Below are 10,560 nucleotides of genomic sequence, written 5' to 3'. Positions count from 1 at the left end.
TCCCCGATAAGACGACATTCGAAAGACGACTGGGATCAAAAATTACAATTTCCCCTAGAAATGGCTACCCCCGATAAGACGACTTTTGAAATCATAAACCCATCTGGTTTCACCACCTTCACTTTCCCAAACCCTTCCGACTCCACCACCTCACACCTCCGCGTCGCCGTTCTCGACTCACCTCTCCAAGTCGCCGCCGACCCACCTCGAGTCGCCACAATGCTCGTCCCCAAACATCGCCACTCTGACTGGATATTCTCCACCCACTCCGGCCATCTCCACCTCCTCCTCAGCTCCCCCGGCATCTCCCGCCTAATTCTAATCGGCGACAGCTCTCACCACTCGCCTCCAATCTACCGCCGTCCGCTCAAAGACGACACTTCTTGTGACGACGAACTCAGGGTGAGCTTGAAACCTCTCTTCCTTGCTTTATCTCCCAAGTCCTGCTTTGAACACGGCATTCCTGAGATACCCATTTTGAGTTACGAAGATAATTTGATTTCTAGTTTGGTTTTGGAGAAATGTGTTGGGTCTTTGGTTGGTGAAATGGTGGTGGAGGATGTGGAGATTGACATTGGTGGTGAGGTTTCAAAGAGGGAGTTCAGGAGGCGTTTGAGGTTCAAAAGAATGCCCAATTTGGTTCAGACAGAAATGCGTATTGTTCCCAAAATGGGTTTTGGTTTGGATTGTGTGGGAATTGGACAAGTTGAGTTTAGGCTAGATGATAGTGTTTTAGTGCACTCTTATTTGGTTCCTATGGTGGCAAGTCTTAGCCTGGCTGCTTCTTACATTCACGGACGGATTCAAAGTGGGGTAAGGCCAAAAGCTTTGTGTTTAGGAGTTGGGGGTGGAGCTTTGCTTGGTTTCTTGAGAACCCAATTGGTTTTTCAGGTTGTGGGTGTGGAAGCTGATGAGGAGGTGCTAAGGGTTTCTAGGCGGTATTTTGGGCGAGACGATGGAGAGCATATCAAAGTTTGTGTTGGAGATGCATTGGAATTTATAGATAAACTTGCTGGTGCTTTTGTGGTAGAGGATGGTTGTGACGTGGGCAGTGGCAATGATGTCGATACTACATTTGATGTGATTATGGTTGATTTGGATTCAAGTGATGCTAGGGATGGTCTAATTGCTCCGCCATTGGAGTTTGTTACGAAGCATGTCCTTTTGTCAGTCAGATCAATTCTCTCTGATAATGGAATTGTAGCTATAAATGTGATTCCTCCAAATACATCATTTTACAAGACATTGATCCATGGGTTTCGAGATGTTTTCAATGAGTTGTACGAAATAGACGTGGGAAATGGAGAAAATTTTATTCTTATTGCTGTGACATCTCCTCTCATGCCTTCTAGTCATTGTGAGAACTGTTTCCTCAACAAACTAGGAAAAGCTATATCTGGGGCATACTTGAATTCCATAAAGAAGATCTAAGCTTTAGTCCTATCTTCTTCTCAAAAAAAAAAAAAGCTTTAGTCCTATCTTTGTTAAAGGGAGTAGCTATGGGTGTGGGGAATACATAAAAGCATAGAAGGAGCCATTCTTTGTTAAGTTATATGGGTAAGGAAAGGAGGATGGTTGAACAGCTGAGATACTTGGAATAGTTCTACCTTCAGGCCCCAAAATTTTAATTAGTCTACTTCTACATGGATTGGAGGAGCGAAGATGAGAGAGTAGAAAAACTCTGTTCAGCAGTAATTCTTGTTCTCACTTTAACTTTCCCTCCAAGTTTCCATTTTTATCCAAAATACCATGGAGATAGAGGAATTAAATGGTGGCTACTGTGTTTAGAGTGAAACATGCCCAAAGAGTTTGCTTGGTAGTATAAACTGCAAGTGTTCTCCTGATAAGAAACAGACTTTAGGTATGCTTCAATGACTGTTTAGAATTTTTGTTACTCTTATGTGTAGTAGCTTATAGGAATAAAAGAAAGAAAAAAAGAAGAAGAAAGAAATTGGGCTATTGCAACTGCAGATTGAAATTAGCTTATCCAGATACCGTAGAACTTTCTTCTGCTTGCTATTGCTTTGAAAGAACATTCTGATAATTATGTGCTGCAAGAGTGTTTCAGTTAATGGGATCTGATCTTTCAAATCTGTTTTCAGGTAACTGGTTGATTGGAATAGGATGCTGGACAGGTCTTTTGGGGAAATAGATGAATAAGTGAGTGGTGATAAGCCAGGAAGATTTGGACAGCATTGGTGGCTATGCTAAGTGTGGAGCTGGCCAGAAGGTAACTAAACTTAACTCTTTATCTTTTTTATTTATTTTTATTATTATTTTTTATTTTTTATTTTTTAATCTTTTATTGTTGCCAGGTTTGGTCATCAAATAGGCAGTTGCAGTGTTTACTGTGTGTGTGGCCCTTTTTTCTTCTTTAAAGATTTAATGAACACCTGAGGAAACTGTAAAAACAGAGGCAGGCCCGGCCGGGAGGAGGGGGAAATAGAGAACTAACAAAGTGATATATATTGAAGTTCCAGCAACTTATAGTATACATATTTTTAAGAATTAGCATACGTATTTATTAATATTTGTTAATACAAGCTAAGTTTTGTTTTCTGTCTGTATACCACTTGTTTGCTGCTTCAATTCAGATAATTGAAAAAAAAAAGATAGACATAATCTTTTATCTTTGTTTTTGTGTCCATCGTCATTTTAGGTCCTCTTCTTTTTGATGGCCATCAACTCCTCTTTGGCTGTGCTCCTTTATTCAGAATAACACTTTCTGGCTATTGCATGTGTAGACTGGAGATACCTATTAAAATAGAAGTTCCTTATGCTTGCTCCACTAATAGAGGAACCATTGTGTCATGGGTTGCATAAGAGATTCAGGTATTGGAGGGATCTAATTTATGAAATCCTTTTCAGATAAGAGGCTGATGGAAAATTGAATGAAGAGTTCAGTGGTTATGAGGCTGCAAGAATGATTTGGGCTGCAGCAGAGTTACTGACATTGAATGTGGAGGCAGTCATGGATTCATAGCAAAGAGTGGGAATTAGGGAGTAAGGACAATTTTCAAGGACTGGACTCTTTTTTTTCTCCTGTAAAGGTCACAAGGTAACAAATTAACTTTGTTTCTCTTGTCTTTGCTCTATTTAATTTTTAATTTATGAAATAGATAGTAGTAGTGGGTCTACAATTTATAGAAGACCTGAAATGGATCTTGTTCTTGAAAAGAACACAAAGAACACCTGAAGGGAAAAGGACAAGGGGTGGTGACAGAGAGATAGAGTAAAGAACTAAAGGAGAAATATTACAGTTCTAGCAGCACATCTAGTATATCAGAATTTCATGAATTATGGGTTCTTGTGAGTGCTTCTCATGTTAATAAAAAGAAAAAAGATTAATTGTTTATGCATGTATGATACTCATTAACTAAGGAAACTAAACGCCATTTAGAAAGATATGTGATGTCGTTGATAAGTTCCATGGTCAAGTCCCACAAACTCTTTGTTGTGCTCAAGAGTTTTTCTTTTTTCTTAATAAATATGGCTGTTGTGAATGATCGTTATTTATAGGAATACTTATTGAAGCATGACTTTGAAGTTACAATAATTTTGGATCTCTGAACTACCATTAATTTGGCTAGTCTTTATTGCATCTGACTTTATTACAATCTTTCTGCATTTTGGAATAGTAGAAGTACTAATCTAAGTCTGTTACAAGGCATGAAGGATAATGTATATGGATGGTATTGCACATGCTTGTTTAATATTAGAAAGATATGGTAATGCATATGCTTCTTGTGTTTGAATAATTGTTGAAGAATGACTTTTGGATTTCTGAATTACCATTCAATTGGCAAGAATTCATTCTCTGACAATATTTACAATTTTTTTTTTATGTTTTGGAATAGTAATAGTACAAGTCTAACTCTAACTGTATACTGGGTATGAAGGATAATTTATAAGGATGGTAATACATATGCTTCTCTAATGTTAGAAACATATAATGAAGTTTTGGAATCATGGTTACCAAAGAGTTGTTGGTCTAGCGGTCAGGCCCTTGGTTTGCTCCCAAGTGCTCTGGGGTTCGACCCTCTCCCAAGGTACCCACCTAGCAATTGCTAGAGTTTCCAGTTCCCCAAATGTTGTGGGGTCAGGCGGGGGACCTAGGGATTAGTCGGGTCAAAGACTCGGATACCCTAGTCTCAAAAAAAAAAAAAAGTTTTGGAATCATGGTTTGTCTTGACTTTTTACTGGTTTCTTGATTTTCGTCAGCTTTAGCTTGTGGATATATTGTCCACTGTTCTGTGCATTCTCTTTTTCAATGACTTGTTGTTTGCTTTAACAAAAATTAGAAACGTATATGAGCGAAAAATATTGAAGGAAATATGAGGGGAAAATCAGCTTTCTTGGATCTAGTTCCTGGCCAGTGGCAGGATTAGGCTGGTTAGCTAGTAATGCGGCAAGAATAGACTAGACATTCTTAGTGGCAATAAGATTTTGTCATCCACTAACATGGGAAGTGCATTTCAATTGTCCATGTACTACAAATATTCTTTTATTTGACTTTTTCATGTGGTTCTACCTCATGGGTACACCATTTATAGTTTTGAAGGAACTTGTGAATTTCAATTCTGACCAAAAGGAGTTGCTTTTACAGAAAGATAACTTAGTAAGCTGGGATTTGGTGGCTAAATGGAAGGAGAAAGGAGGTGGGAGCAATTTAATTGGCTGGTTAATAAAGCACTTCCTGGGAGATATCTGTGGGAGACATATTCCTTGTGGCATTTTGTGATCAGCAGCATGGGACGGCTGAGAATGGATGGGCTGAGCCACTGTATAAGACAATCTCACATCCTCTTTAGAGTGATGCAAATTTGTATTGGGGAATGAGGAGGAGATGAGTTTTGGGGAAGTGGTTGGTGGAGTCGTTTATGCAGCTGGTGTTTCCCAGATATTTGGACGCCTGTTTCGCCTGTGCCTTTTCAAGACAATGGTTTGGGTGTTATCTGTACAATTTTAATATTTGAAATTTTGAAAGATATCATTTTGGTCAGAATCTCATTATATGACCTTTAATGTTCTTAAATTGAAATTGATTGTAACTGAAGTTTGATGAAATAAATATTTTGTTTCTTCTAGAAAACAAGTTGAAATTTGCGTGCTTGTCAAGAAATGTCTTTATTAATCAAGCTAGGAGAATTTATTATTAGAGCAAGTGCACCCGTAGTCAAGAAAAGGCAAGGTCGAGAAGTCAAGAATTCGACCAGTCAAGTTACTGTTCACTGCCACTGGACATGGGTTTGCACCCGTTATTTTTTTCTTGACCGGTCAAGACTGTTCATCTTTCACTGTTCATCAATTTTAACTATATACATGTTAATTGTAAGCCGTAGGATTGCCCATTTAATTGAAATGAAGGGCTGGGATTAATTGACCGTTAGGCCCAGATTTCAAATAGGACCAATGGCTACCTTCCACGTGGCATGCCGGCCCCCCTCTCTCTGTCGCTACGCGACAAGCGACTGGCTTCACCTTCTGTGGGTTGCGGCGCCACGCGTCGGCTTGTTGTCCTCTACTTCCCTCCCTCGGCGCGTCGTTGGTTGCTGAGAAGTGCTAACGTCAGCCACGTGAAGGGCTTGGCTTGTGTGGCATGTGAGCTTGGCCGGTCATCAAAATAGTCATGGAGATGACTATTTCCTTGGCTGTAGTCATGAAGGGCTGGGTTTTGCCCGGTCAAACTTCTTCCGCTGCAAACTGATTTCTCCTTCAGTCGGTCACCACATCAGCAATAACTTGACTATGATCAGTCAAGTTCACACCGCTGAACTTGCTCTTAGGGGCCATGACCACTTACCCAAATAATGCCCAACAGGAACCCAAACACCCCACCTAGAGTTATTTGTGCCCACTTACCCAAACCAACAGTGCAAGGACACTTCTGGGCTCCGAACAAAATGAAATTACAAACTGTGCCACTACCCCTACACACTAACAGCACGACTCGATTCATATTTTCAGTTCTCTCTCTCTCTCTCTCTCTCTAACTCTGGGTAAACGACCACGATACTCACCGAATACCGGCGATTAAGATTCAAGATCTGGCAGCGGTTGTATTTTCTCCGGCTTCGGAAACATCGAAAGAGGTAAAAGTCGAATTTCCAATTCGTTTTTTCAAATTTTCCAGCGAAATCGTTTACATAAATCTTCGATTTGAACTTGTTGATAGCTTAAATTTGGTTCATATCTGTGAAATCTGTGAAAATAGACTTTGCATGTGCGAAAATCTGTGAAATCTGGGGTTTCTGGTTCATATGTGTGAAATACTGCTGTGAATGTTGTTTTTTTTATTATAAACTGTTAATTGAGTGAAAACAGAGACTCATCGAAAGCTATTGTGGAGTCGAAACCCAAAAAAAAAAAAAATTATTCCCCCCAGTAATATGTCTATTGGGGGGCAATAATCACTGTGTTGTTTATTAAAGCACACTAATCTGTTATTGATTGAAAATGGAGTGTTTTTTTGGTGGTCTATTGGGGGGCAATAGACAGATTATTGCCCCCCAATAATATCTTAACTGTGGTTAATTAATCACTGAAATTAGAGTTTTGATAAGTTTTATATTGTTTTGAGTTTATTAAAGTACAATAATCTGTCAATGATAGAAACTTGTGATTTTTGGGGTGGTCTATTGGGGGGCAATAGACAGATTATTGCCCCCCAATAATGTCTTAACTTGGTTCATTTATTGCTGAAATTAGGGCTTTAAAAAACAAACTGTTGTTTTGTGTTTATTAAAGTCCACTAATCCGCTATTGATTGAAACTGGAGTTTTCTTGGTGGTCTATCGGGGGGCAATAGACAGATTATTGGCCCCTAATAATGTTTGTTTATTGCTCCTCAATAGAGTTAACTTGAATTCATTTACTGCTTTACAGTGCTGATGGCGGACCTTTTATGCTACATTTCATGGAGAGCATAATAAAATGGGAGGAACCAAGCAAGGAAGCTGGGGACAGCATGAGGAAGAGAATTCTAGAGAGAATCATGACTCTTGATGGAGCTTGAAGAAAGTGAAAACCGAAATCCTGAACATCATATCTAACTTCTAATGTATTTCAAAGTAGGATATTTATTTTGAAAGTAGGAATTTAACTTAAGGATTTCGAAAGTAGGGATTGTACATTCTCATATGGAACTTATTATTTTCCAATTACGATGAAATGAAATGATTTGGATGATATGATATGCTTCCATTGCCTTCAAATTATTACAGGTCCTTCCAACAAATTGCTGCTAGATTCATTCCCCAAAATAATTAGGTTTATTGGGGGGTCATAAAAAGTTTATTGCCTTTTTATGACCCCCCAATAATTTTTTATTGAAGGTTTTAAATTAGTTTACAAAAGTACAGGTATTCAAATTCAATGCTTGGTGAATTTAAGTCCCCAAATAATCAGGTTATGAGTGCTCATTTTGCCACAACGGCCGCAACGAATTGGCTTTTTTTCACTCTCCACTTGACTTGAACCGCTTCACCCTAGGCCTCCTGGGTGGCCTCTTTGCAAGAATAAATACACCTAACAACCAAAAGATCACCCATATTACTGCAAAAAATAACAAAACAAAGATATTATTACCTCCCAATAAACAGATTATTGGCCCCCAATAATATTGTCAAAACTACCAAAACACATTCGAAGCAGCCTCTAAACACAAAGAAAAAGATCACGGAACACAATTATAGAGACTTCATAACAATTAAGACACATTATTGCCCCCCAATAATGTAGTCAGGACTACCAAAACATTTCAGAAAATGTAACAAATTGCTCTGAACATAAAGTAAAAGATCAGTAAACAACAAATATAGAGACTTTATAACAATTAAGACACATTACTGTCCCCCAATAGACAGATTATTGCCCCTCAATAATATAGTCAGAACTACAAAAAACACTTCAGAAACAGTAACAAATTACTCTGAACACAACTAATATTTCGTCAGAACTAGAAAATATGAAATCTAATTGTTTCAGAACAAACGGAATAAACAAATACGAAACGAAGATCAAAGTCAAAAAAATCAGTTCAAACTTAACACGAAGATCAAATTCACCAAAATCAGTTCGAAATTAACAAAGCAATTCAAAACTAACACAATGTACACACAACGACCCAAAAATTCAAATCCAACAAATTAAACCGAGCTAAAATAAAAAAAATTAGAGATCGATGAAGAAACGAATCAAACCGCGATGAAAGAAGAACACAAACAAGAGCTCGATCTCGGTCTATGGTGATAATCGCAGCAGAGCTTCTCTCTCTAGAAATCGCAGAGCTTCTCTCACTAGAAATCGCAGATCTTCTCGCTCTAGAAATCGCACAGTTTCTCTCTCTTCTTGAAATCGCAGAGCTCCCCTCTCTCTCTCTTGAAATCGCAGAGCTCCTCTCTCTCCAGAAATTGCACAGCTCCTCTCTCTCTCTAAAATGGCAGAGCTTCTCTCTCTAAAATCAGAGAGTTTCTCTCTCTTGGTCTGTTTCTGTTTCAATTTTCAGCTTTGACAATTACAAAAGGGCAAAACAGTCCAAAAATATAAAGAAAACAGGTCCAACTCTTAGAGTTTTGGGTAAGTGGGGTTAAAAAGTGTAACTTGTTGTTTAAGTAGTCAATCTCTTAGAGTGTTTGGGTAAGTGGGGTTAATCAACCTCAAAATTGGATAAATGATCATTTCCCCTTTATTATAATGCTCTGAATAGAAATCCATACAAGGCTGTAATACAGTTATAGCTGGCAATACTCAAAGCAAAGGAAATGTTTTGATACTTCAAATTTGAGTTTGAAAAATAAGTGATCTCTGGGGAAATTATATTCATATAGTGAGATGATCTTTGAACTGAGATCAAGGGTTTGGAATGTCGAGCATACATAAAATTCCTCAAATTATACAAAGAAAGGGGATCTTGTTAGTGAAAGGGACACATGATGCATTAAGTCATTAACTTCGATAAATGACTTGACAATCAGTTTCATTAGAAAACAGAGTAGTAATCAAGTCCATTCTATATTTCACTAAATAATAAAATATCACTGAAGAATTAGCATGTTAACATAAACAGAAGTCTTCCATATTAACTTTCTATAATGTACATTGTCATAAAAAAAAATAAAAAAAATTTCTATAATGTACATATCATACATCCCACAAACATAGACGCATATATACAACAAAAATAGCATAATCAAACCCCAAAGAAGAAAGAACATAAGCAACAACTTGGAGAAACTCTAATGTAACTAAGCGTCGGACCATGTGATATCCAAGCCACCCCAGTTGTCCTCGGATCCACCTAAGGCTTTCCAGACAGCCTTGGAGGCATCAACGTTGTTGTTGGGACAAGGAGGCTGATAATCATGGTCAGCATCACATCCCTCGGTAGAGTCGCACTCATCCACCACCATGGACACCACTCTATGCCCATTACTGTTAATTCTGATGTTGTTAAGGCACCTTGATCCACCATTGTACCATCCACTGGATAATGCAACAACTGGAGTGTTGTCATTATGATACTTGCCGTCACATTCAGATGGTCCTCCTCCGTCACCACCTGCCTCAAAGCTGTTGAGAGTGAGGTATGCCTGGGTGTTACCGGACATTGGTGGTGAGCAAGTGTAGATTGAATACATTTTTCCAGCTTTACAACAGTCAGAGTCATCCTCCCGATTACATTGTCCAGGAGGGGGCTTCCTTCATCTGATTCTTCCGCTTGGACGACATTCCTGAGCTTCACTAACCAAGAAAATTGCTAAAAGTGTTGAAGGAAGTCGACATCATGTGTGCCTCTTCAAACTAGGGTTTTAGTCATAGAGTTGTAATAGGAGAAGGTTCTAGATTTCCTAGTTATGTTCGGATTCTATTACCTTTCATGTACTCTGTAACTCCCTATATAAAGGGCTCATATTATCAATAATACAACACATTTCTCCCTGCAATTCTATTTTCCTACAACACGTTATCAGCACGAGCCCTAACCCTAGCCTAAAAGGAAAAAAAAAACAAAACCCTAAAACTCTCATCACCAAAATCTGCCGCAAGCTACCACAAGCCCTAGCCCGTGCAGCCCTGCCTTCCGCCCTGCAGCCCCTGTTGCAAACACTACGGCCTCCTTCCGCAAGCCCTAGCCTCCCCTGCAGCGCACCTGCACCTGCTGCCCCCGCAGCCCTATGCCCAGCCCACGCTGCCCCTGCAGCCAACGCACACTGCTAGCGTCTGCCAGCCCGCCTGCGCACACCCGGCGCCTTCTGCCGCACGTCTTCTACACGCCCCTGCGCTCCTGCCCAACACCCCGCAGCAGCGCTTCCGCAACGCACCAGCAGCCTAGCAGCCACGCAGCCTTACATCCCCGCAACTTTGTAGCCCCGCAGCACTGCTGCCTTGCATACACGCTACCACTGCAGTCCCTGCTGCCCGGCGTATCCGACACCACTGCAAACTTTGCCCCATCACGCCTGCATCAACACACGCGTGACTCAAGCCCTAAATCATCAAGTACGTTTTTAAAAGATTAAAGTTCTTGTTTTCTTGTCTTTTAAATTCCTTTATTTGCTG

The 10,560-nt window shown here is 39.6% G+C and overlaps 2 protein-coding genes across 2 annotated transcripts; one reads left to right on the top strand and one right to left on the bottom strand.

Annotated features, from left to right (window-relative positions):
- On the top strand, positions 1 to 5,086 carry LOC133713493 (uncharacterized). The gene is made up of 5 exons (XM_062139531.1): positions 1 to 1,447; positions 1,483 to 1,861; positions 2,103 to 2,230; positions 2,869 to 3,058; positions 4,607 to 5,086. Exon 1 carries the CDS (start codon positions 61 to 63, stop codon positions 1,429 to 1,431), a length of 1,371 nt encoding a protein of 456 aa, XP_061995515.1. The 5' UTR covers positions 1 to 60; the 3' UTR covers positions 1,432 to 1,447; positions 1,483 to 1,861; positions 2,103 to 2,230; positions 2,869 to 3,058; positions 4,607 to 5,086.
- A 4,073-nt stretch (positions 5,087 to 9,159) lies between these two features.
- On the bottom strand, positions 9,160 to 9,758 carry LOC133717204 (putative ripening-related protein 1). The gene has a single exon (XM_062143877.1). The coding sequence runs from the start codon at positions 9,636 to 9,638 to the stop codon at positions 9,246 to 9,248; it is 393 nt and encodes a 130-aa protein (XP_061999861.1). The 5' UTR covers positions 9,639 to 9,758; the 3' UTR covers positions 9,160 to 9,245.
- Positions 9,759 to 10,560: the final 802 nt, after the last annotated feature.

This window comes from Rosa rugosa, chromosome 6, assembly GCF_958449725.1.
Source record: "Rosa rugosa chromosome 6, drRosRugo1.1, whole genome shotgun sequence".
NCBI lineage: Eukaryota > Viridiplantae > Streptophyta > Magnoliopsida > Rosales > Rosaceae > Rosa > Rosa rugosa.
This window is presented reverse-complemented; position numbering and strand designations above follow the sequence as displayed.

Bases quoted from the DNA above. Each gene is read 5' to 3' on its own strand.
- LOC133713493 (XM_062139531.1), top strand. From the start codon at position 61: ATGGCTACCCCCGATAAGACGACTTTTGAAATCATAAACCCATCTGGT.
- LOC133717204 (XM_062143877.1), bottom strand. From the start codon at position 9,638: ATGTATTCAATCTACACTTGCTCACCACCAATGTCCGGTAACACCCAG.